The sequence below is a fragment of the Bubalus bubalis genome, chromosome 6 (genome assembly GCF_019923935.1).
Source record: "Bubalus bubalis isolate 160015118507 breed Murrah chromosome 6, NDDB_SH_1, whole genome shotgun sequence".
Lineage (NCBI taxonomy): Eukaryota > Metazoa > Chordata > Mammalia > Artiodactyla > Bovidae > Bubalus > Bubalus bubalis.
The window spans coordinates 58,879,512-58,907,270 of record NC_059162.1 but is presented as its reverse complement, the minus strand read 5'-3'; the positions used below and the strand labels follow the sequence as shown (position 1 = coordinate 58,907,270).

The following is a 27,759-nucleotide window of genomic DNA, read 5'->3' as shown; positions in this document are numbered from 1 at the left end:
GTCAAATTATACATTAAAAACATATAAATTCTTAACAGATATACTAAAATGTATTTATAAATATTTGCCGTAGAGTAGAATTCAATACAGAGAAGGCAATGGCACCCCACTCCAGTACTCTTGCCTGGCAAACCCCATGGATGGAGGAGCCTGGTAGGCTGCAGTCCATGGGGTCGCTAGGAGTTGGACACGACTGAGCGATTTCACTTTCACTTTTCACTTTCCTGCATTGGAGAAGGGAATGGCAACCCATTCCAGTATTCTTGCCTGGAGAATCCCAGGGATGGGGGAGCCTGGTGGGCTGCAGTCTCTGGGGTCGCATAGAGTCGGACACGACTGAAGCGACTTAGCAGCAGCAGCAGCAGAATTCAATAGAAGGTGGTCCATTTGGACCCTATTCAAAAGAGGCAAAACTACTGACATACTCTTGAGTTCTCTCATACAAAATCAAAAACATAAGTTCTCCATTAATGAAGGAACAAACATTTTAAAGGGCTTCCCTAAGTTGTGAAGATCCGCTGGAGGAGGGCATGGCAATCCACTTCAGTATTCTTGCCTGGAGAATCCCCATGGACAGAGGGCTACAGTCCATGGGGTCACAAAGAGTCGGACATGACTGAGCAACTAACGAAGCACAGCACAAACATCTCAAAATCCACCACTCAAAATCCCCGTTTCTGCTTCTCAATCTTACTATGCACTTTCCCAGCAAAGACTGCCAAGTCAATAAGCTCTTCTTACTTGTGGGAAAAACAACCACTTGGGATGAGAGTACAGCAAGTAGTAATCAGATTTGTGTCTCTGTTGTTTTGGAGTACAGTTGCTTTACAAAATGTACAGCAAAGTGAATCAGCTGCACATATGCATACATCCCTTTTTGTTTAAAGATTTCCTTCACATTTAGTCACCAAAGAGCATTGAGATTTGGATCCTGGAACACACAGTAGCACAGGGAATGTACTAAAGGAAGACCAAACTGTAAGCTTAGCTTCTCCCAGACTTTGTGGTGTTGTCTCAAATCCCAACGATGGCTCTGTCACTGGCAGCTTGCTGTTCTCTCCCAGCCCCCACCTCCTCCACCCTGAGGCCACTCTGGTCTTCCTTCTTCCTTGCTCCTGCCAGGGGCTTGCATGCACTCTCTCTCTCTCCCCCTCTCCCTCTCTCTCCCTGCAGGGACATTGCACCTCTGCCTGGAACAGCACCCTCCCCATCACACAAGGGGATTATTCAGCCTTGAGTATTTTCCTCCTCAGGACAGAATCCCCTAAATTCTCATCCCTATTAACCCTTCCCTCCAAACCCTATCATAGCCCTGTCCACAGGTATACATACCTATAGCTTCATTTACTCCCCTTTGCTTGATGGTCACTGAACTTTGCATATTCAAGCTTTGCATATTCAAAGACAGCACAGCAAGGTGCACAGAGACAGTATAAAATGAAAAAGGACAATCTATGGAGCCTGAGACCTGGCTCTGAATCTTGACTCTTCACTTGGAAGTTATGGAGTCAGGGAAGTTGCCTCAGTTTCCTCATCCAAAACAATGGGTACAATGAAAAAAAAATCTATTTTATAGGGCTGTCATGAGGATCAAGTAAGTTCATATATGAAAGCACCTAGAACTGCCCCATACATGTAATAACAAACAGAGCAGTTACTATACCATTTGATGTTCATCTTCCCCACTACATGATTGGTTCTGGGAAGCAGGGACTGGATATATTTTGTTCAACACTACAATGCCTATGCTTAGCATAATGCTTCAGCATGCTTACAGATAAGTACAATGACCCTAGCAGAACATAAGAAGACTACGATTATCTAAGTTGGAATTTGTGAAGGTTTGAGCAACATCAGAGGCAGAGAAGACACAGAAGGATAAGGCACAAAGTAGCAAGAGATGAAAAGGAGAGATTCAATGGGACTTAGGGAGTAAGGAAGGACTGATCAAGAATAGCCTCTTTTCTGTCTTGGGTCCACTGGCTCACTCTGGACATTCATGACAAGAGAGGACGACTTGGTGGTGACTGAAACCATGGGTTTCAGCCAATCAGAGATGACAGACAGGAATGCAGACTAGGAAGGATGAGGGATGCAGGCAGCAGGGTGGCAACGTCTAGGAATTAGGAGAGCAGACACACTCAGGAACCAGATGGAGAAAGGCCAGGGAAGCAGAATGTAGGACGGGGGACAGGCCACCTTCAGCAACATCTGAAGTCAGGGTGCTCCACAGAGACACCTCTGCAGAGAAGGCATTGAAGAGGAAGACGGGAGCGTGTCCACAGATTTAGAGATAATAACGGCGTGAGCAATCTCTGCACGTGTCTGAGAGCAGCTCATCCAGTGGGTTATGTGTGTGGCCAGCTAGTAAATATAATTCACTGAGCGAGTTGTCCAGCCTTGCTCAGCATCGGGTGCCTTGGGTACCACATGGGGGCACAGCTGTACCAGTTTCATGCACTGTTAGGAAATCAGGCAAACCTTCCCTGTCAAATGCTTGTTAGTGCCTCACATGCAGCACTTACCTCCCTCTTTAGCATTTTCCACTTCACAAGTTTAAGTTATCTTGAGATACTATCTAATAGGTAGGTAAGAACACAACCTGCCCAAAATCCAAGACCACCATTTTTTTTGTTTGTTTTGGATCCATGAATGAGGCAGAGAATAGGGGCAATTCTTGGAAAGATAGGGCTTAAATCTTTAAAAAATGCAAGCACAGCATCTAGTACCTTCTTTTCTGACCTATAACGAGAATAAAATCTCTAAGACTGCTTGAATTTGGCCTTATTTACAGTTAAGAAAACTGAGGCGTGGAACTAAGAAGATAAATCGTCCCTCATAACAGAAAAAAGTATTGTATTTTTAAAATTTGATTTATTGAGATTACTTTGACATGTTACAAAAAGTATTTTATAAACATCATGTGTGTGTTAGAAGCTTAGTCATGTCCAACTCTTTGCAACCCCATGGACTGTAATTCTCCAGACAAGAATACTGGAGTGAGTTTTTATTTCCTTCTCCAGGGGATCTTCCTGACCCAGGGATCCAACCCAGGTCTCCTGCATTGCCGTTAGATTCTTTACCATTTGAACTACCAGGGAAGCCCAAACATAATAACTGCTTTCTTATTCTACTGACACTATGTTATTCCCACAAGAACAGTTCCCAAAACTGGGTTTGCAAAACTCTAGTCCAGAGAGTTGCTTCTGGCAACCTGGTTAGGGAAATCCTACCCCACCACCCAGTCCTTCCAGGGCCCTGAGAAGTCCCCCACACACTACCACTGCCACCTGTATGACCCTGACCAACGCTTCACATTCATTTACATCACCTATCGATGGGGAGTCCTGTCTGTCAGTACACATCCCTTCTAGCTCCCAGGCTCAAATGGCTACAGTTACAAAATCAAGTTAACATGAAGGTTAGTGATGTACTGGGAATGGGTATTAGAAGTCATAAAAGGCAACTTTGAGTTTGTATGTGAAAATGGCCATCCTCTCTTTTTTTTGGATATCCTCTTTTATTACACCTTGAGATAACAATTAACGACAAAGCTAGAGAAGTGTCAAGAGAAGTGTATGGATGTGAACGAATCTCAGAATGTTTTGCAAATAGCACAAGGACCCCCCAAGATGTCACCCTTGCCTTTGTCCCCCTCCCCAAAAACCAGGGCAATCAATCCACCAGACAGCTTCCTACACAGAAAGAAAAAAAAATCCATTTTCTAAGCTGTTTTCCAAACTTCAGCTTTCTAAGACTTGTCACATTATTTTAAATTTGCTCTCTCCTGGTCATGGAATCTGGTTTCATAGGGTGCAGCTTTGGAAGAAGAATATGCAATTATTTCTAGCTGTGAGATTGTGTTTCTCCCCACTGGCCACAAGAGAGAGCTAGAGCTCCTCTCTTCTGAGTAAAGGCTCAGGGAAAACTGCCCAGTGTGGTCAGGGTGCCCGCGGGGAGGAAGGAAACCGGGGTCTGGCAAACCTGTTTAACTCACTTATTTGGTCAAGCGACTATTCCAAACCACATTTCCTATACGACAGGGGTTAGCTTTGTTCACATAAAATAGTTGCAGTTGGACTTGGAAAATTCACATCTGATCTGTGCCTTTCTGTATGGAGAATGCTGAGGAGTAGTAACCACTTTGTAACAGAAACTAAAAGTGTGTATTCTGATCAGAGGTTGAGTCAGCAAATGGAACTACAAAGCCAAAACTTCAGAATCATCAGCCCAGGTGGCATTAATGGGAAAGAACCCACCTGCCAATGCAGGAGACACAAGAGCGTGAGTTCAATCCCTCAGTGGGGAAGATCACCTGGAGGAGGAAATGGTAACTCACTCCAGTATTCTTGCCTAGAAAAATTCCATGGACAGAGGAATGGTGGGCTACAGTCCATGGGACTGAGCAAAGACTGAGCACATGCGTGTGTGCGTGCACACACACACACAGACACACACACACGTATTATATAGCTGAAAAGCCACAAAATTAGTCTAATTTAAAACTAACACAAAATAGCTTTTCTGGTAAGCGGCCTGAGGTGATCCCTAAAAATGGTGCGCTATTCATTCGACCCAGAACACCCCACAAAATCATGCAAATCAAGAGGTTCAAATCTTTGTGTTCACTTTAAGAACACTCGTGAAACTGCCCAGGCCATAAAGGGTATGCATATCTGAAAAGCCACCAAGTGTCTGAAGGATGTCACTTTAAAGAAGCAATGTGTGCCATTCCGTCGCTACAACGGTGGAGTTGGTAGGTGTGCACAGGCCAAACAGTGGGGCTGGATGCAGGGTCGGTGGCCCAAAAAGAGTGCTGAATTTTTACTACACATGCTCAAAAATGCAGAGAGTAATGCTGAACTTAAGGGCTTAGATGTAGATCCCCTGGTCATTGAGCACATCCAAGTGAACAAAGCCCCCAAGATGCGGCACAGGACTTACAGAGCTCACAGTCAGATCAACCTCTACATAAGCTCTCCCTGCCATATTGAGATGATCCTTACTGAAAAAGAACAGATTGTTCCTAAACCAGAAGAGGAGGTTGCACAGAAGAAAAAGATATCCCAGAAGACACTGAAGAAACAAAAACTAATGGCCTGGGAATAAATGCCGCAAAAAATGAATGCAAATAAAAGTAAAATAAATAAAACTAACACAAAATAGTCAACGAGTATTTTACATTTTATTTTGTTCCAAGATTTGGTCAAAGGCAGGTTCAGTTAAACAAAACTTGTAAATGAAAAATCACTGACCACCCATTGTTAACATCAACCAAACCCCCTCAACGAGAAAGGGGTCTCAGGAGCCCACGTTAGCCTGTGGATCAAGAAGTGTTTTATGAGTAATGACTGAGTAACCGACCCAGGTTTGTACAGGCTGCTCTCTGGGCTCTGAAGGCCTTAACCCTGCTCCATTGTCACAGGCTCAGGGCAAATCAGATCTTTTCCCAGAAGTGTTGCTCTACTGTATGTCCTGCTCTGCCCGTCAAAATGAACCTTTGCTGTTTTGACCATCATATCTTGTGCCTCCACCACTTACTCTGATCCAGGACAAGCTAGAGATTTTCTAAGCATGTCAGTGTCCCTCATGAAGGTATTTCCTTTCTTTCCCAGAGTGCTAGCAAAGACTGTCTGCCAACTCTGGCTCTCAGTGCTCGCTTTACATAGTTATTCATTTACTACTCAACATCCTGGAAAGTAAGTACTATTGTTACTCTCACTTTTCAGAGAAAGACACTGAGACGTGGAAAGCCGAAGGAATTTGTCCAAGATCACAGGCACAGGAATAGAACCAAAACCCAAGCCCAGGCAGTCAGGCTCTAGAAACTGCTCCTAAATACTGGCCAACACAGCCTCTCCTACGAGGTCTATAATCCACGTTTGCTGAACTGAACAAAAATGCAAAGCTTCAAAGTAGTCTTGACAGAAGCAAACATTCAAAGTGTGGTTTTCTGGAGCTCTTTCTTCTTCTTATCATCCAAGTAAACCCTTTATATACCCCAAATCCCCAGATGAAGTGTTCAAGATCATTCACAATCCACAATTGGCAAGTATATAACATACTTACTGGATCCAGAGATTTTCAAGTCTTTACATTCCTCGATTTTGGCATCACTGTTAAAATAGATTTTGATTTTGCCACTGTGAGCTTTATTGTCAAAGATAATCTAGAGACACAAAAAGATGAAGAGGTTACAACCCAGCAGAAAGTATGATGCGTTAGATCAGTTCTGCTTAAAATATCAATGGCATCCAAACGGTGATCCAAAAAGAATCAGGCCAATGAAAATGCCCTCATTACATGATTCCTTCACAACTTCCTATTATTAATGAAAACTGTGGTCCAAAGCAGGGGTCCCCATCCTCCAGGATCTAATGTCTGATGATCTGAGGTGGATGCAATAATAATAGAAATAAAGTGCACAATAAATGTAATGCACTTGAATCACCCCAAAACCATCCTTCCCGAATGCTGCCTCCCCCAGTCTGTGAAAAAATTGTTTTCCATGAAACTGGTCCCTGGTGCCAAAAAGATGCTGGTTCAAGGGGTGTAGACATGAAATTCTACTAAACCCACATTCAGATTCAGAGAAACCCTAATGCAAAACAGCCAAATGGTCTGAGGAACGAAAATGAGAATTCACCACCAATTTCTGACAAGAGAACACAAAGATGTCATTTATTACCCTGAGTGCAATTTATAAGCATTTGCTTCAATTTAATCCTTTGGGTATTGCCGGGGTCCAGCCCCGGCTGATCCAGGGAGTTCGAAGCGGGGACGGCGTCGGCGAGGATCAGGATACAATAGCTTCAATTAGATATTAATTAGAGGTGTAAAGAGTAATAGAATGAGGATAGCTCAATAGGAAAATTCAGTGGAGAAAAGAGGCTGAGTAGCTTGGTTTACGCGGGAGACCAATAAAACTTTAAGACAAGAAGTTTGCACCACTTACATAGGCCGCAGGCGTCCTTCCGTTCTCCCGAAGGAGAGGAGACACTGAAGCCTCCCCGGTCGGATCTTAGAAGCCCAGGCATAATTAGTAAGCATGGCGGGTTCCGTGCTCCAGATGGAGACTCAGCCAGAGTGAGAGAGAGAGAGCGACATGGGGAGACCAGTATTTCGAGAAACTGATCCCAATTCTTTATTTTCCATGGTCTACTTTTATACAGTGAGATGTTATGCAAAAGTCATGCAGGGTCAGCAGTCCTGACTTTTATCAAAGTCAGGTGCTTCATACAAATGTATACAGAGGTCTTAGGGGTGTTACATCATCTTCTGGCCAGGGGGCCTGCTGACAATTTATGACCCTCTCCTTGTGACAGTGGTCAGTCAACCAGGACACTTATTTCTCCAGGGGTGATTATTCTTAAAACAGACGCCACCCAAATAAAGTTACATTCCTATAGGGTGAGGGTGTAGTGGGTTTTAGTTAAGGAAAGAATTTACTTAGCCTAAGGTCTAACGTGATTAATATCAAAGGTTAATACTTATTTCTTCTACATATTCATTAATGTGTGTAAGGGCAGGGGATGTGGAGACTTAGCAACAAACATTGGCTCAACAAATGAAAAGCCCTTCACCAATACAACTTCTAATCAGCCCATTGTACTTATACTAATAGTTTTCTAACTTCTCTAAAGAACCTGTTTTTAGAAGGTTTAAAGCATCTCGTGCCTCTCACGGTTGGGAGGCTGTGAGCAATCACAGGTGGCCAGACAAGCCTGTCAGGCAGGCTAGAGAACCTTCAGAGGAGTTTGTAGGTTAAAACACTCTTGTCATGCCCAGGAGTTTTTATTAACTGGAGCTCTAAGTTAACTCCTTCTCCGAAAGAGGTGGTGGGGGACAGCCCCCCATAAAGTCAGAGGTGTAGGTGGGAGCACAAAGTAGTAAAGCAGGCAGGCTCTGGTTATGGGGGTAGATGCTCGAGGATTTCCAGGGGGACTCCTGAGGCTCGATCCCGCCTTTGCGTATGTCAAGCCTCCTTCCTCATGACCTTTGCCATGGGCGGAGTGCCTCACACCGGCCCCCAACAGGGTATGAAATTCTAGGCTTTTACTATGCTAGATATTATTTTTATATTTGCTTCAAGCACTACATATAATGTTTTCAGGAGTGTTACATACAATGTTTTCATATGTGGCAAAGATTGCTCCAAGGTTACAGGTTGAATTTAAGATTTCCAAATGTCCTCAGTCTTCCACATTATATATCAAGCATTTAAAGTGTATAAGTGACATATACAGAGTATGTTAGGACTCAAGAGAAGCATATTCGGGGTCTTCCTGGAGGGAATGAGGCTTTGAATGCCAGGACTAGTGGAAGTTTAGTCCTAGCTCATAGGTATAGAAGTGAGGTTTGTGTAGCTTAATTCCCTAACCTCTGGTTGGTCATAGAGATATTCTTGGATTACACTGAGAATGTGTAGCATGCATGTGGTTTGTGCTCAAAGATGCTCACTTGTGGGTTCAATCATAGATTTGATCATGGGTTCAATCATAGCTGAACCTACACGTTCAGCTCTCCAAGCTCTTCACCTTGGATTTCATAATACGTTTTGCAATGTGCGGGTCACCCCAGGAGATAAATCATGCTACTTTCTGATCCAGACATTCTTCCCTACTTACACATCACAATTTATAATTACTTTTATTTCTTTGTTGACCTGTTTTTCTATCTATCTTTCCCACTAGGGTACAAGCTTCCTGAGGGCCATGGTACCTCTAGAGCATGACAACCTGCCTGCTGCCTTGTAGGGACTCATAGAGCACTTAGCAATTGTTGTTAAAGGAAGCACACTTCTGAACTGCTAAAACAGCAGCAACACATAACAGCCAGTTTAGCATTCAGTTTTGCCCATCACTAAACATGAAAGATGGAGAGGGCAATGGCACCCCACGCCGGTGCTCTTGCCTGGAAAATCCCATGGACGGAGGAGCCTGGTAGGCTGCAGTCCATGGGGTCACTAAGAGTTGGGCACGATTGAGCGACTTCACTTTCACTTTTCACTTTCATGCATTGGAGAAGGAAATGGCAACCTACTCCAGTATTCTTGCCTGGAGAATCACAGGGACAGGGGAGCCTGGTGGGCTGCCATCTATGGGGTCGCACAGAGTCGGACACAACTGAAGCAACTTAGCAGTAACAACAAACATGAGAGAAGAAGGGGGACAGAGGGAGGAAGGAAGGAAAGAAGGCAAGGAAGAAAGAAGGCAGGAAGGAAGGATTCCAGGGCACATGGCCTCCCATCCAAAAATAAAAGCTGCAGCAATTGATGCTTTGCAGACTGGACTTCAGATCAAGGGGGCAGTTTCTGCCTTGAGGTTTGAAAACATTTGCTAACAACATTTGCAAAGACCTTCTTTTGAAAAAAGGAAAAACATTATAGACACTAAAAGCACTGGTCATAAACTAAAAAAAAAAAAAACAAGTATTAGGAGAGTAGGACGTCAAAGTCCACTTTGAAAACTCCTTTTTTCAACCCAGAAATCTAGTTTTTAAAAGTTGGAACAGGCGTGCCTCATTTTTAGAAGTCACAGCGTCTGGACCAACGATGCTATAGCATGGCATTCAAACTATTTTAAACACACTTTTGTCTAATACATTTATAGGCAGGTGCACTGTACACTCTGCACCTCCAAAAGGAGTCAAGAAAAAGGATAAAAAGTGGCTTAGTGAAATAGATACTTGCCATATTCTGAAAGACGTAACAGTCTGGAAGCTCTCGGGAATGAATCGTCTGCAGGTCAATGCCTTTGAGTTGAAAGGAGATGTCAATTTGCAAGAGCCTGAATAAAAACATATTACAAGATATACATTGTCACAGTCTTCCTACCCTACTCTCCCTTACCCATCCATGTCTCCTGGATAATGAGACTTAAAAATGTATTTACTGGGGCTTCCCTGGTGGCTCAGTGGTAAAGAATCCACCTGCCAAATCAGGAGACATGGGTTCGATCGGTGATCTAGGAAGATCCCACATGTCACAGAGCAACTAAGCCTTGCACCACAGCTATTGAGCCTGTGCTCTAGAGCCCGGGAGCCACAGCTACTGAGCCCACATGCTGCAACAACGGAAGCCCGCGCGCCCTAGAGCCCGTGCTTTTCACTGCAGTGAGAAGCCCTCGCACCACAACTAGAGAGTAACCCCCACGCATCACAACTAGAGAAAGCCCGCGCAGTGCTGAGTCTTCACTGCTGCACGGGGTTCTCTAGTTGCTGTATGTCTCAGGGAACTCAAACAGGGGTTCTGTATCAACCCAGAGGGGTGGGATGGGGAGGGAGATGGGAGGGAGGTTCAAGAGGGAGAGGACATATGTATACCTATGGCTGATTCAGGCTAAAGTTTGACAGAAAACAACAAAATTCTGTAAAGCAATTATCCTTCAATTAAAAAAATAAATTTGAAAAAATTAATTAAAAAAAAATGTATTTACCGATAAAATTCCAGTCTGAAGAATGATGAATTCTTCCAGTCCTGAGGGTCCTTGGAGAGTGCCTCGAGGTCTAGGTGAATGCAGTCTAGGGCCATGAAAGAACCACAGTGACTGTTAGGTAGGAATCAGATGCTAAAACCAGAAGGCCAAAGTGTGATGAGAAGCACGAGGCTCACCAAGTTCCAAAGCATCTCAAATGTTTATTAATCACAACAGGAAGGCCAGTAACTTTATAGTGGAGAGCCTGGCAGGTCCCACCCTGGCCACATGATCAAAGTTAACATCATCAGGAATGAGATAAAGAGACAACATATGCCTCCTGAAATAATGTACCATCTGTGTGGCATTTCCACACCAAATACATAACCTCAATCCAGTCACAAAGAAACAGGAAAACTCAAGGGAGGGACATTCTACTCCCTAAAAATGTTACGATCATAAAAAAAAAAAGGCAAAAAAACTTCATTTTTCTCTAGATTACAGGAGACTAAAGATACATGACAGCTAAGTACAGTATATGATGCTGGACCAGAAAGTTGGGTGTGGCTTTTGCTATAGAGAATATTAGGGCAGTTGATGAAATGTGAAGAGGCTTTGTAGATTATTCTGTTGTATCCATGTTAACTCGTGTTTTTGAACACTGTACAGTTTGGGGAGAGGCACACGAGTTTTTTGGGCTTCCCTGGTGCTTCAGACAGTAGAGTCTGCCTGAAATAGAGAAGACCCAGTTTTGACCCCTGGGTCAGGAAGATCTCCTGGAGAAGGAAATGGCTACTCACCCCAGTATTCTTGCCTGGAAAATCCCATGGACAGAGGGAGCCTAGTGGGCTACAGTCCATGGGATCGCAAAGAGTAGGACATGACTGAGCAACTAACACTTTTACTTTTCCTTCTTTATACAAGTATTTAGAAGCAGAGACATCATGTCTGTCCCTTATTCTCATGTTTCAGGAGAAATTTTTATATGTAGGAAGAATGATAAAGTAAATGTGGTAAAATTAACTTTTTTGGTTAAGTACCTTTATTTAGCATTTGGGAAGGTTAGATGAAAGATATACAAGGACATCTTTGTGCTAGCTGGCAAGCTTTCTGTTTAGTCCAATACTTTTTCCAAAGAAAAATATTAAGAGAGAAGAAAGGAACTTAGATTGTATTCAAATAAAAACAAATTAGGAGCTGTAAACTAAATAAGAATGATTCCAAGACCTTCACATAAAAATTAGTCTCATTGTTTTGTAGCCTAACACCTTGGCAGGAAACTGAGGAGGCCTGGAGACGATGAACACCTTTCATGGTCCATGCCTTTCAAGGTCATTCAGCCCTGATGCCAGAACTGGTGTGAACCAGCCTGGCCGATTCTCATCCAGGCTGTTGCTGTACCTTGGCCCCGCCTCGAAAATAGGAAAGTCAGGGCCTCCTGCAACGCCAGACACTAGCTAGGTGCTCGAGAATCTGGGTAGGGCCCATGGCTTGTTCTCTGAGAATCTTCTGCCACAATTCGACTCTTTATTTGCTCATCTATTCCCTCAACTAGAGGACGAGGTCTGTGAGAGCAAGGGCATAACTGTTGCGGCTGGTAAACACTGCTTAGCATATAGGACACTCAAGCTATGGAGGATACACTTACATTTTACGAAAATCAGGTATTCTGGTCCAAAACTGAGGACATGGAGCTGAATGGACAATTCATCAGCCACAATATTTAAGGGCAGGTGTCATAGCGGGTGTCTCCCTGTGTTTGGCAAATGGACCATTAGGGTCGAGAAGCAATTCAGTGCTGGTTTTCCTGACTGGGCCTTGATTGATACAGTGAGGATAGATAATCAAAAGAAACTCACTTTTTATAGAAAAAGACTCATGGTGATGAAAATAGCAGACACATATGGGGACTTACTCTCTGCCAGGCATTGTGCTTGGGGGTTTATATGTTCTCTTGTTTAATGCATCATCTTGTTTAACTCCTGCAGCAACCTTGTAAGATGGACACTATTGCTGCCATTTTACAGATGGACCAACCAAGGCACAGAGAGGCCAAGAAACTTCCTCAAGGTCACACAGCTAGCTGGTGGCCAACTAGAATGTAAGTCCACATGTGCTCAATTCCAGAGCCTGAGCTTTTTTCCCTAGTACACTGATGAGGCTGACCCCTGAGTTTCTATTTCAGAAACTCAAGAGACCCAGGCTTTCTACCTGATGTTCAGCAAATATCTGCTGAAAGCTTTCAGAGGCCAGGCACTGAAGACAGCAATGAACAAGATAGACAAGGTCCATGTGGAGCTTACACTCTAGCGGGGGAGATAAACCAAGAATGAAAAATACACACAAGATGATTTCACAGTATGCACACTACTGCAAAGACAGAGCGAAGTGATGGGGGATCAGAGGGTGGGGTGGCCCTACCTGGAGAGAACTGTTGGGGAGGGGCTTTGAGGCACTGGGGCTGTTTGAACTGACACCTGAAGGAGGAAGGAGCCCCGGCTGAGCACAGATCCAAAGGGAGTGCTCCAGACAGAACAAACCTTGTGGTACATATATACAATGGAATATTACTCAGCTATAAAAAAGAACTCATTTGAGTCAATCTGAATGAGGTGGGTGAGCCTAGAGCCTATTGTACAGAGTGAAGTAAGTCAGAAAGAGAAAGACAAATATTGTATATGAAGGCATGTGTATGGAATCTCCATACATACTCCAGTGGAGTGATGAACCTCCACTGCAGGGCAGCAATGGAGAGGCAAACAGAGAGTGGACTTGTGGGCGCAGTTGGGGGAAGGAGAGGCTGGGACGAATTGAGAGAGTAGCATGGAAACATACACGTTACCATATGTAAAATAGATAGCCAGTGGGAATCTGCTGGGTGATGCAGTGAGGTCAACTCAGTGCTCTGTGACAACCTAGAGAGGTGGGATAGGGTGGGAGACAGAAAGGAGGTTCAGGATAGAGGGGACATATGTATACCCACAGCTGATTCATGTTGATGTATGGAAGAAACCATCACAATACTGCAAAGCAATTATCCACCAATTAAAAAAAAAATTTTTTTTTTTTAAGTGAGCACTAAGATCCAGGTCAGAAAACTCTTGACTTGTTTGAGGGCTTCCCTGGTGATGGACAGGGAGGCCTGGCGTGCTGCGATTCATGGGGTCACAAAGAGTCGGACACGACTGAGCGACTGATCTGATCTGATCTGATCTGGTGGCTCAGACAGAAAAGAGTCTGCCTGCAGTGCAGGAGACCCGGGTTTAATCCCTGGGTCGGGAAGATCCCCTGGAGAAGGAAATGGCAACCCACTCCAGTATTCTTGCCTGGAAAATCCCATGGATGGAGGAGCCGAGCAGACTATAGTCCATGGGGTTGTAAAGAGTCAGACACGACTGAGCAACACTAAGATCCTGGTCAGAAAGATCTTGACTTGTTTAACAAGCAGCAAAGAGGTGGGAACAATGAACTAAGGGTAGGTATGAGGGCCTGAGGGCAGGCAGATGGTTGGCCAGTACTATAGGGACTTGAGGGTTTTATTCTAAACAGAATAGGAAGCCACTCAGATTTTGGGCCAGGGAATGATATGACTCCATTTCCCCAAGTTTAAAAAAAATATCATTCTGATTGCTGAAGATCCAAGCAAGAACGACAGAGGTTTGGGCAATGGAAATGGAGAAATCAACACATTCAGGTTTGGGGCTTCAGCAACTAGGTATATGATGGCATGATATGAAAACACTGCTTTCATTTTCTGGGATGGGAAAGAGTAAGAAAGAAACTGGGTGGCAGGGGCGGAGAGGGGGAGGTTTGAACTGTTCTGTTTGAACCCAACAGGTTTGAAATCCTTAGTAGTTGAGTCACAGTGGGGTGAATGGAAGAGGAGTCTGGAGTTCAGGGAGGAGCTGAGCTCAGAGAGGAGGGGCGTGACTTCTGAAAGCTGAAACGGGTGGGCCCTGGTGCCATGGGGGGCCTTTGACTATGGCCTTACCTCTGTAACACCAGGCTGACAGGGAGTGGAGAGGGGCTGTGCCAGGAGGCTTGCAGATTATGGTGGCAGCATGAGTGTGTTCTGCTCTGGCCCGTTTCTCCAGGGGCATCAGCAGCTGGGGCAGTGGGGCTCACCAATGGAAGACCCTGGTAATGGTTGGGAGGATCCAGGAGAGAAAGAAGTGAGAAAGGCAAGCGCCTGCCCAAGCGGCTTTTGTAAGGGAACATGCTGATGAGTGGGGCTTCCCTGTTAGCTCAGCTGGTAAAGAATCCGCCTTCAGTGAGGGAGACCTGGGATTGATCCCTAGGTCTGGAAGATCCCCTGGAGGAGGGCATGGCAACCCACTCCAGTATTCTTGCCTGGAGAATCCCCATGGACAGAGGAGCCTGGAGGTCCATAGTGTTGCAAAGAGTCAGACACGACTGGGAGACTAAGCACAGTAGAGCATAGCATATTGAGGGGCAGAGGGGTCCTAGTGTGTGCAGGGTGCGCTGAAGACTGATGGTGATGGATGGTAGAAAATGTGTGAAGTTGGTAAGAGAGAGATCTGTGCAAAGTCAAAGGCCTTCAGCCGGGGAGTACGAAACCACTACTTCCCAAGTTTGATGTGTGTACATATCATTCAGAGATCTTGTTAAGATGGAAATGTGGACTCAACAGCTCTAAGGGGCCCTGAGATTCTGCCTGTCTCACAAGCTCCCAGGTGAGCTCCATGTCACTGGGCTTGGAGAAGCAAAGACCCTTGGTCACTAAATCACGGCATCACCAAGTCTGACTGAGCCTCAGTTTCCTCAACTGTAAAGTAAAGTTCAAACAGAGGCTATTTAAGGCCCTTCTACCTCTAACATTCTTATTTTAAAGGAAGAGGAAAAAATAACATTTAAATTAAACTGATCTGAGTAAATGACAATATTCTGAAAGGAGGAGTAATATGTTAAAAATCTGTGTGCCAGATATACTATCCTAGGTCTTTTTCTCCTGTATTTCATTCATTCTAAGACATTAATTTTTGTCACTTTCAATTGTTTCTAAAACCGATGACTCTTTTAAAATTGATGACATCTTAGATTCAGAGAAATGTGGCAGTATATGTTAGTCAGTGTTATACTATCTGTAAAATTTGCCTTATAAAAGTCTACTTGATTATTCAGATTCTTTCATTGTGATAATAGAGTTACAGTTTATTCACACACACACTAAGAACTCTGGAATCTGCCTTACCTTATGCTATAGTCACACACTTGGTGGCAGCAAAACCTAAGAACTGAGGGGTTTTTTTTCTTTTTTTTTAAGAATGGCAAAAGCCCTAAGTAAAAAAAACCTCAAACCTCAAACAGAACAAACTGGTATTGGAGTAGCAGCCTCATCTTTCAAATGCTTCTCATTTACAGGGCAGAACACTTGAGCAGATGGAACAACAACCCTCCCAGAGACAAAGGGAGGGTGGAATGGATATGTTCTTAAAATGACAGGGGCTAATGATGAAGTGGTCATAATGTTTCATGCTAAGAACGTGTGGAAAGGACAACTTAAGAAATTCAAAATTTGCAGTATACAAAGAGAAGCACCGTATTAGAATGATACCCATCTAAATGTTGTAAAAAAAAATAGTTATTTTAACAGGATTCACAACAGTCTCCAGTGAAGCTGAATTGTAAAGCGATATGTCTAGAGCAGACAGGGGTATATACCCTCAGCATGAATTAAGGGAAACCCTTAGTTGGAACTGTTCTATCAGTCATGCAGCTAAACATAAACCCACCGGGAAAGCAGTGCAGGGTAGATCTCTGCACTGAGCACACTGAAGGTGCTCCTCTTAATCGGAAAGACACTGCAAAATCCATAAATAAGTCATCTAGGACAGCTTCTGCTAATTCACCTACTTAAACTATAACACCACACCAATCAAGTCAAACTCAGTCCCTATTTATACTGTCTGCAGGCTTCCTCCAACATGCCTAAGACCAGAAAATCTAAAACCCAGTATCAAGTGTGTTTAAGAATATTTTTACACCTTTTGAATAGATACATCAAAAAGTTCTCTTTGACAAGTTATTTTTAATAAGCCAAAAGATACAATTGGCTGGCTTCAGCAGTCTCTTAAAGTCAAATTAATAAGCAACTTCTCTCTATTTGGTTAAAAATGGTCCATATGATAGAAAGGAAGTGACCAAGAACACCACTGTCTAATAGTCTGGGAATAAATCCTGCTTTCTGCACTGTCTCACCTAGCCACTGATACCTACTTGGCCACATTTCTTTAATCATTTTTCTAAGAAAAATCAATTGAGGAAAACAACATATGAATCACTGGAAAACAGTCATATGATCCAATTAAGTCTCACATTTTTAAAAGAACAGGTGGCTAGTAGTTTACTGTAAGCAGAGGGTCCCTGGACAAGCTTTCAGCTCCACCTCTCAGTACTCATCACAGTTACAGGAACTGCCCAAGGCGGGGAGCACAGCTGAGAGCTCAGGAAAAAGATTCAGGGCGAAACTGGATCAGCCCCTGCAGACTGACTACAAAACAGCTCTCAGGATAAGAAGATCCTGTGCTGCTGCTGCTGCTAAGTCACTTCAGTCGTGTCCGACTCTGTGCGACCCCATAGACGGCAGCCCACCAGGCTCCCCCGTCCCTGGGATTCTCCAGGCAAGAACACTGGAGTGGGTTGCCATTTCCTTCTCCAAGAAGATCCTGCGGCAATAAGATAAGGCTGCTGACCACAGAACTAGCTATTGATGGGTCTCTGGAAGCAACCTGACAGTGCTGGCTTGGGGCTGTTTGTTTTAGAGGCAAGAGGACTGGTCACATTTCCTCATTAAAGATTCTAAACAGATAGCCTGCTGAAAAAAAGCATGAGAACCTTTGTTTTATACGCATGTCCCTCTACTGTATTACCAAGACACCTTAAAATGGAGTTACAGGAAATATGGGCAAATGAACAATGAAGCTCTCTTTTTAATAAAACCACTCCAAATTTACAGTGCTACTAGGACCTGATTCCTGGCCTGTTAGCTTACTGAGGAGCCATGACAGATTATCTCTGCAACCCTAACCCTACGAATGCCTGAGGTGTGAAAGCTGTGCGCCAGAAGTTTGTTGAATGAATGACAAAACCTCCAGAGCCTCAAGTCAAATACTTTGCATTTATATACGGTATGCTTTTAAATCCTTAATAGCATGTCACAAAACAATTCTACTTAATGAGATGTTAACTTTTGCCAAACGGTCTCCAGAGAAAATGAGTTATTAATCACAATTCTCCTTTAAGAGCATTAATATATTTAACTGGAGAAGGCAATGGCACCCCACTCCAGTACTCTTGCCTGGAAAATGCCATGGACAGAGGAGCCTGGTAGGCTGCAGTCCATGGGGTCGCTAAGAGTTGGACAGGACTGAGCGACTTCACTTTCACTTTTCACTTTCCTGCATTGGAGAAGGAAATGGCAACCCACTCAAGTGTTCTTGCCTGGAGAATCCCAGGGACGGGGGAGCCTGCTGGGCTGCCGTCTATGGGGTCGCACAGAGTCGGACACAACTGAAGCGACTTAGCAGCAGCAGCAGCAATATATTTAACAAATGATCCACTTCAGTATTCTTGCCTGGAAAATCCCATTGACAGAGGAGCCTAGAGGGCTACAGTCCATAGGATCTCAAAGAGTCAGACATGACTGAAGGACTGGGCATGAAAAAGCAAGCATACCAAACATTTTAAATGTCATTTAACAAATACAGACTCTTTTTTTTTTTTTTTTTCAAAAAGCCTAATCACCCCATCATGGAGAGAAAAACTTAAACAGGAAACACCTGTGCATTTACCCTAAACCCAACAATCTTGAGTTGCACCAAAGAGATCCAGAAATATTTCTGTTTCAATCACAGCAGACCCACAGTTTTCTGAGCCAAAGCTCTTGGCAGGCAAATGTTAAAGCCTCAAATAGATTAGCTGAGTGGTTTCATTTGGGTTGCCTGTGCACGAGGGTGTATTTCACTCTTAACACACAAGATGATAAAGGCATAGAATGAAATTACCATTGCGTTACCTATTTCAATGTCGCTGTCAATATTCAGTGTCTCATTAGAAGGAAACATGGTCCCTTTCTTATAATGCTGCTTACAGACTTTTAAAGCAATCCTGTTGTCTTCGCTTTCTCCATAACCAAGGGTTCCCAGAGATAAGTTCCTTAGCCGATGAAACTATTAAAAATAGTTAAATAAAAATACTTATGAGCCTAACAAGTTTCATCAGAAGTTACAGCACATGGAACATACATTTAACTTTTTTTGTTTGTTTGTCTCATATTCCTCAACAGAAATCCCCAAAAGTAAAATACTACAAGGTAATTTTCTTGGGTTGAGTAAAAACATACTGCCCCCACAGTACCTGAAACTAAAGTAAACATGTGGACAGAGGTTCCCAACTACTCAGAGCCAACTACTATCTCTCTGACCTCCTAGCCCACTACCGGCCACTGGCTCCACCCACCACCTCCCAAGCTATGTGGGCCTCCAGGCAGTTCCTGGAACTCTCAAGGCACACTCCCGCCTGGGGCCTTTGATGTGGCCTTTGCCTAGAAGCCCAGGTTATCTATCTGCAAGGTTCACTTCAGACCTTATGCGAATATTATTGCCTCCAGGAGGCCTGTCCTTATCACCCAATAAAAATTATAAACATCTATCTCTAATATACAGGCATCAACAGGCAGTACAGTCTCCTCCCCTGCTTTATTCCAGTTATCATTTTCGACATAGCTCTGAGGACCCAAGCCATCTAGACCCACAGCTTACATTAACACAGCTTTCCCATCTGCCTATCTGCACTAACAGGGTTTTACTGGCCCCCATCTCACCAAAGAACTGGTGCTTTTGAATTGTGGTCTTGGAGAAGACTCTTGAGAGTCCCTTGGACAGCAAGGAGATCAAACCAGTCAACTCTGAATCAAGGAAATCAACCCTGAATATTCATTGGAAGGACTGATGCTGAAACTGAAGCTTCAGTACTTTGCCCACCTGATGTGAAGAGCCAACTCACTGGAAAAGACCCTGATGCTGAGAAAGACTGAGGGCAGGAGGAGAAGGGGGTGACAAAGGATGAGATGGTGTCACCAACTCAATGGACAAGAATTTGAGCAAACTCCAGGAGATAGGTGAAGGACAGGGAAGCCTGGTGTGCTGCAGTCCATGGGGTTGCAAAGAGTCACATACAACTTAGCAACTGAACAACAACTATCTTTATTAACATGGATTTATTATTCCAGGAAACTTTTCCCCAGGAACTTAAAAAACAATAACTGTATTGTTTATTTCAGAAACATTGAAAAACCTCAAACAAATGACCGATTTGAAGATTCAGTCTAACACCTTCTAAGACTTTTTGAATACCTCCCCAAACCCTCACAGGGGTTTGGGGATATAGGATTGCTATATCCACCAATCCTAAACTATTTTATGAGGACCTTTACCCAATTCTTATCAAGCTCCCCTCACACTGAAAGACCTGCCTTAAACCAGACTTCAAAATCTATATCTGGAGTTTGCACTCTGCACTCTACAGAAAATAGTCATGGAGCACCCTGACTATTAGTCAAGTCAACAGAGCACCTCTGTTACTACTGTTAGCAGTGAATTTAGTTTTGTTCTCAATATATTTTGTTTTGTTCGTTTGTTTTTGGTGGGGTGGTGTTTTCAAGGAATCAGCATCTAGTACTATTTCACTTCTTTTCATTTGCCTGGCTCTCCCCTCTAGAATTAAGTTCTATAAGGACAGGGGTTTTGTCTCTTTTATTCATGATGTATCCCCAGTGTGTTGAATAGTACCTGGTACATAATAGGTACCAAAATATTTATGGATTGAGTAAATGGATGAATGAAAGAATAAGTATTTCTCTCCTTTAAACACTTTCTTCAGGCCTACCAATCTGGTTTCTCAATACTGCCTAGATATATCATGTCCTACTCCATATTCTCAGGGCTCAGCTAGGCTTATTAATGATAAAACACCAAAATTGAGACTTAGAATCTTAGATTTGATCTCTCATTCATCAAACCTTCTGAGAATATAAGCCTATTTTTAGCTATTTGGCTATCTGATCTGGGATAATGTAATCTCCCAATAGAAGTGGGTGGGAAGGGATAAATACAAATATAAATCTTAAAAAATAAAAATTTAAATCGGCAAAATCTATTGTATGGAAATGTAGCTACAGAAATAGCAATAAACACTTTTTGTCCTGGGTGTTCTTTGGAAGGAGTGATGCTAAAGCTGAAACTCCAATACTTTGGCCACCTCATGCGAAGAATTGACTCATTGGAAAAGACTCTGATGCTGGGAGGGATTGGGGGCAGGAGGAGAAGGGGATGACAGAGGATGAGATGGCTGGATGGCATCACCGACTTGATGGACGTGAGTTTGAGTGAACTCTGGGAGCTGGTGATGGACAGGGAGGCCTGGCATGCTGCAATTCATGGGGTCGCAAAGAGTCGGACACAACTGAGCGACTGAACTGAACTGATGCAAAATTTTAAATCAAATATGTTATATATCTTAATATGTTATATATACCAGAATATACGCATAATTTTTTTTTGCTAAGACAACAGGTCAAGGTCAAGTATCAATATATTCTTCAAGTTTAGATATTAATAATTCACAACAAAAGACTTGCCTGATTAATAGCAAAAAAGATGCTGTCATATGTGTCCTCTTGGGTATACACACTGCAGCTGTAATCATCTTCATCTGAACCAGAATATCCTTTCAAAAACAGGTGCTTAAAAGCAGCAGTGTTTTCTTCTTTGAAAGCAACGACCAGCTGGTTACTTAAACCAAAACGAACAAGCTAGGAAAGAAAATAGAATAGAAATATATGTATTTTACCATTTTCCGGGGAAGGCAAATGCCTTCTTACTATCATTAACCCTCACCTATAAACATCAGCAAGAAAAATCTCACTGCTTTGGTTTCTATTAATCATATCAATGTCAAAAGACAAGAATTCTTCCCCCTAGAAACAACCTCATCAAGCTACATTAGCAACTTGAAGTAGCATAAAATTAGAAGAGGTGACCACTCCCAGTGACTAATACCCTTACTGGTCTTTAATGACAGAGAAGGAGAAGAGAAAGGAGAAATTCAAAGTTAAGCCTGAATCTATTTTTCTTTTTTTTAAAGAGATATGCTATTTTTTCTTTTTAAAATTTTTATTGAATATAATTGATTTACAATGTTGTATAGTTTCAGAGGTACAGCAAAGTGATTTATACATCTATATAAATATATACATTATTTTTTATATTTTCTTCCATTATAGGTTATTACAAGATATTGAGTATATTTTCCTATGACATACAGTAGGTCCTTGGTTATCTAATTTGAATCCATTTTTCTTATACTTGCATTTCAAATTAATGGTTTTCAAAATTGATATACATCTGACCCTTGAACAATACAGGGGTTAATCTAAGCATGATTTATAGTCCACCCTGAGGGTTCAAGGACTCAACCAACTACGGATCATGGTGTAGCACTGCTGTATTCACTGCTGAAATACATCTCTATGTAAAAGTGAATCTGTGTGATTCAAGCCGGCTATGTTCAACCATACTTAGTACACCACTAATTCTCGTGCTTTACTGTTTGATAGTCAAATCTAAATGATCTGACATTTAGAAATCGCAACTGTTGTTAAAAATCATAACTGTTTTGCATGCGACTTTTTAAAAACATTTTTGAAAAGTGGCCTATATAATACTTCCTCTAGCTAAGAGGTAATTGTCATCAAAGGAATTCAATTCCTCTAGCTGTGCAAGAACTCACAGAAGATTTACACCTAAGCGTTCCTGCCTCCAAGATCTACAGCATCAAAGCACCACACAGAATAACAGGGCTCACTCTACCTCCATGATGTCAAACCCACTCATTGTCACCAAGCACCCATCTTCTCGTGATAGAACTTCTACTTATTCCCCTTAAACTGTATCATAGCACAGGGTTAGATGCCAAAGTCTCTCTTCACCAGGAATGAGTGTATTCTTTCTGCTTTAAAGTTTTCCTCTTAGAATCTAATAAGGAGAAGAAATTAGCAGGCACTGTTTACCCCCAAACCCAAGACATTCCACACACAAACAGCCTCTCTCTCCACTCATACTCAAATGGATACTCTCTCACACTCTCTTGCACACTTGCTCTCACACTCTCATAAATACTATCTCACATACCCTGTTTCATACATACAGCCTCACAAGTGCTCTGCTTCTCTCTCTCTGTCTCATGCACACACACATATGCAACTGTAGAAGTCAAACCTTTATAAACCGTGGCCCACACACTCTTCCCCATCTCCCCACTTTATGTCCTCATCTGCTTTATAAGACAGAGAGAATCCAGAGAATTTGCCCCAAACTTCACCCTGCTAAAGTCACCAAAACAATTTGGGACTCTGCTGTCGTGTGAAACCAGCAAATTCAACAAGATGACCTTGACATTTGTGTTACCTGCTGTCACTCCACAGTTTAATTACTAGAACTTTCCGATGAACAGATGCTAATTTGCACATGCAAACTTACATACACTTTTTAGTGATTTATGTCTTTTATTTTGCAAATTTTGTCTGACTTTTTAAAAAGGCTAAATAATTTTAAATAGTTACCACTTTTCAGCAATTATTATTCTCCAGGCACTGTACTGCTTTACCTGCACTATCTCATTTACTAACACAACCACCCTATGAAAATGTTAATACTGTTACCCCCACTTTACATATGTAAAAACTGAGATTTAGTCTCATAACACTGCCCATGTCACCTAACCAGAATGAAAGCCACGTCTAACTCCAAAATCACTTCTTTTATGCTGCGTGATTTTTCATCTGCAGAAAATTCTGATTTGGGGCCTCCCTTTTGAGGAAAGAATTTAGGTGCTAGCTTTCCAGAACTGCAACTGTTGAAGAATGTACACAGATGACACTCTTTAGTATCTGAGCCTCACCAGAGCACATTCCTCAAATACCAAATCAAAAGATTGAGTGATTGCTAAACCAGATGTTCTAAGGAAGATAGATAAGAAGTCCCACAACATCCAACCTGTGCTGAAAATCAAGCAGCCAAGGGCTAAAGGTTCTTTCAAGCATGTGATGTCTATCAATGGTGCCTGCAAGGAAATGATAGAAAAGGAAAGGTCATGTTGCTTTTCGAAAGCTATAAAAGTAAACCAGGGGACCCATATACACATGACTGGGGGTTTTATTATGTACTGATACACAAATGAATGGGCTTCCCAGGTGGTGCTAGTGGTAAAGAATCCACCTGCCAGTGAAGGAGACACAGCAGACTCAGGTTCCATCCCTGGGTCAGGAAGATCCCCTGGAGTAGGGAATGGCAACCCACTCCAGTATTCTTGCCTGGAGAATTCCATGGAAAATTCCTGGTGGGTAGAGTGCATGGGAGTCACAAAGAGTTGGACACAACTGAGCACACACACACATGCACATATATTCAGGAACTGGAATAGTGGCCATCACAATGTCAGAGTCAAGTACTGAGTCTGTCCATCCCGTTTTATACACTTGCAACCTGAGGTTGGGTACTTTTTCCAGGTTGGAACAGCTAGAAATGTGACAGCGAGTCTGTTTGACTCACCTGTTAGTTCTCTTGACCACTTGGCCAGATAACCTCTCAAACTGAAAAGCTGCCAACTTAACTCTAGAAGAGGGGACATGAGAGTCCCTCTTCCCACACTCATAGTTAAGCTAAAGAAACCCGAAAAGTGAAGGGGAGTGAATAACTTAATGAAGACAGCAGCATTCAATGCACTGATATTTTCAGCTACCATCTTATTTCCCTGGAGTAGGAAATGGCAACCCACCTCAGTATTCCTGCCTGGAGAATCTCATGGACGGAAGAGCCTGGCGGGCTATAGTCCATGGGGTTGCAAAGAATCAGACATGACTGAGCAACTAACACAACCTTATTTAGATTCAAAGCCCATTACTTCAACTTTGGGAATGAGAGAATATGGAGATATAATCTCTGATTGGACTCACCCCCATTTGGCATCAAGAACAAGAAATTCCCTCCATACTGTTGTTCATAGAACAAGACAAGATCCATGTGTATACCCTCAAACCAGGTCCAGGTAGGATTCCCCAAGCATCTCAGTAGAGAAAAGCCCTGGGGAGGAGATCCTGAGGTCCCCTTCTTACTATGGCAGAATGAAACATATGCTACAGAGCAAGAGTGAAGAAATGATGGAGGGCTGGTCCACTACAGAGCAAGGGTGAAGAGATGATGAAGGGTTGGTCAAATGATTTTATTTTCAAGAAAGGAATGACAAAAATATTCATTCTAGCCCCACTAACTAGATTTTGAGATTTGCTGAGACTATAATACAGAAAAATAATCACACATTAAGTGCAGCCTGGCAAAGATTGTGAATTTAAGACCTAATTATGAAATCAATGGAGGATAAAATATTCTGTGCCAGGTAAAAACAAGATACCACTCTAATAATATACAAAGAATATGGGAGGAAAAGAGCAGATCTAGCAAAAGAATGTAGAAACCTCTCTCAAGATTATAAATTACTGCAGAATACAGAATAGGAATGTCTTTTAAAAGATGTTTCTTTCCCATCAACCTTTATAAAACACCACCCATTCCATTAGACTTGAGAATTGAGTGCTAAAAGAGACAGAAAAAGAGGAGGAGGGAAAGTGGGATTTGAAGGAAAGAAAGATATTCAAGGATTCCATTCCAATTATATATTACCCAAGTAGCAAAATTTATTAGAATGACCCTACAGGGGAATACAAGTTTAACCACCTCAGTTTTATTAGGAGAGGCAGGGTAGACCCATCCAAAAAGTAAATGATCAAGTCCCAGAAATATTTTATTAAAAGTGAAATTAGTGATGTAGCCAGCACAGGGTACTAGTGAACCAAGAAAAACCACATGTTGAGTGATCAGGCAAGGCTGGTGGGGGACGTGGACTTCAAATAGCAGCTGAAATATGAGGGAGAAAAAAGCTCCTCTGTACCTGGAGGAAAAACAAGGCAGGGGCCAGAATCATTGAGTGTGTCCATCTGGCTGGGACATGGGTAAGAAACAGGAGATGAAAACCTGTTGGAAAGGCAAGTTGAAGGAGACTATGGAAATCTGTGAATCCCAGGCCACAGAGTTAAAATTTAGTTCTATGGGAAATATGGTTCCACAGAAGTTTCTGAGAAGAGACACAATAAGAGCATTCTAAGAAAAATTAATCTGACATGCGTATTGAATGGACTGGTAGGCTTGGAGATTAAAAAGGTAGGCATAAGATGAATTCCAGAAGCAGCCTAGTTAACTTATGTGTATTTCTCAAGTGCAAACTCTGAGGCTCTACATCTGGAAAGAAACAATATGAGAAAAAGAGTGCAGACTCTAGAGCCAGACTACCAGGGCTCAAATCTTGACTCTGCCTCTTCCTGGCTGAATATATGCATGCTAAGTTGCTGCAGTCATGTCCAACTCTTCACAACCCCATGGACTGTAGCCTGCCAGGTTCCTCTGTCCCTGGGATTCTCCAGGCAAGAATACTGAAGTGGGTTGTCATTTCTTACTCCAGGGGATCTTCCTGACCCGGGGATTGAACCTACATCTCTTACATCTCCTGCATTGGCAGGAGGATTCTTTATCACTAGCGCCATCATGGCAAATAGATGGGGAAACAGTGGAAACAGTGTCAGACTTTATTTTTCTGGGCTCCAAAATCACTGCAGATGGTGATTGCAGCCGTGAAATTAAAAGACGCTTACTCCTTGGAGTAACAGGCAAATTTGGCCTTGGAATATGGAATGAAGCAGGGCAAAGACTAATAGAGTTTTGCCAAGAAAATGCACTGGTCATAACAAACACCCTCTTCCAACAACACAAGAGAAGACTCTATACATGGACATCACCAGATGGTCAACACCAAAATCAGATTGATTATATTCTTTGCAGCCAAAGATGGAGAAACTCTATGCAGTCAACAAAAACAAGACCAGGAGCTGACTGTGGCTCAAACCATGAACTCCTTATTGCCTAATTCAGACTTAAATTGAAGAAAGTAGGGAAAAACACTAGACCATTCAGGTATGACCTAAATCAAATCCCTTATGATTATACAGTGGAAGTGAAAAATAGATTTAAGGGCCTAGATCTGATAGAGTGCCTGATGAACTATGGAATGAGGTTCGTGACGTTGTACAAGAGACAGGGATCAAGACCATCCCCATGGAAAAGAAATGCAAAAAAGTAAAATGGTTGTCTGGGGAGGCCTTACAAATAGCTGTGAAAAGAAGAGAAGCGAAAAGCAAAGGAGAAAAGGAAAGATATAAGCATCTGAATGCAGAGTTCCAAAGAATAGCAAGAAGAGATAAGAAAGCCTTCTTCAGCGATCAATGCAAAGAAATAGAGGAAAACAACAGAATGGGAAAGACTAGAGATCTCTTCAAGAAAATCAGAGATACCAAAGGAACATTTCATGCAAAGATGGGCTCGATAAAGGACAGAAATGGTATGGACCTAACAGAAGCAGAAGATATTAAGAAAAGATGGCAAGAATACACAGAAGAACTGTACAAAAAAGATTTTCACAACTCAGATAATCCCAATGGTGTGATCACTGACCTAGAGCCAGACATCCTGGAATGTGAAGTCAAGTGGGCCTTAGAAAGCATCACTACGAACAAAGCTAGTGGAGGTGATGGAATTCCAGTTGAGCTATTTCAAATCCTGAAAGATGATGCTATGAAAGTGCTGCACTCAATATGCCAGCAAATTTGGAAAACTCAGCAGTAGCCACAGGACTGGAAAAGGTCAGTTTTCATTCCAATCCCAAAGAAAGGCAATGCCAAAGAATGCTCAAACTACCGCACAATTGCACACATCTCACACGCTAGTAAAGTAATGCTCAAAATTCTCCAAGCCAGACTTCAGCAATATGTGAACCGTGAACTTCCTGATGTTCAAGCTGGTTTTAGAAGAGGCAGAGGAACCAGAGATCAAATTACCAACATCCGCTGGATCATGGAAAAAGCAAGAGAGTTCCAGAAAAACATCTATTTCTGCTTTATTGACTATGCCAAAGCCTTTGACTGTGTGGATCACAATAAACTGTGGAAAATTCTGAAAGAGATGGGAATACCAGACCACCTGATCTGCCTCTTGAGAAATTTGTATGCAGGTCAGGAAGCAACAGTTAGAACTGGACATGGAACAACACACTGGTTCCAAATAGGAAAAGGAAAAAGGAGTACATCAAGGCTGTATATTGTCACCCTGTTTATTTAACTTATATGCAGAGTACATCATGAGAAACTCTGGACTGGAAGAAA

General features: G+C 42.6%; 1 protein-coding gene and 1 pseudogene across 2 annotated transcripts in view; one reads left to right on the top strand and one right to left on the bottom strand.

Annotated features, from left to right (window-relative positions):
• MCOLN2 (mucolipin TRP cation channel 2) overlaps positions 1 to 27,759 on the bottom strand; it is a 66,255-nt gene that overhangs the window by 18,381 nt on the left and 20,115 nt on the right. For both annotated transcript variants that reach the window (XM_006047536.3, XM_006047538.4), the window contains exons 3-7: positions 21,073 to 21,246; positions 18,451 to 18,604; positions 10,437 to 10,521; positions 9,692 to 9,788; positions 6,070 to 6,169 (exon numbers count right to left, since the gene is read on the bottom strand). In XM_006047536.3, the coding sequence (XP_006047598.1) occupies positions 6,070 to 6,169; positions 9,692 to 9,788; positions 10,437 to 10,521; positions 18,451 to 18,604; positions 21,073 to 21,246 (610 nt within the window). The remainder of the gene's footprint in view (positions 1 to 6,069; positions 6,170 to 9,691; positions 9,789 to 10,436; positions 10,522 to 18,450; positions 18,605 to 21,072; positions 21,247 to 27,759) is intronic.
• LOC112585637 lies at positions 4,525 to 5,626 on the top strand (annotated as a pseudogene).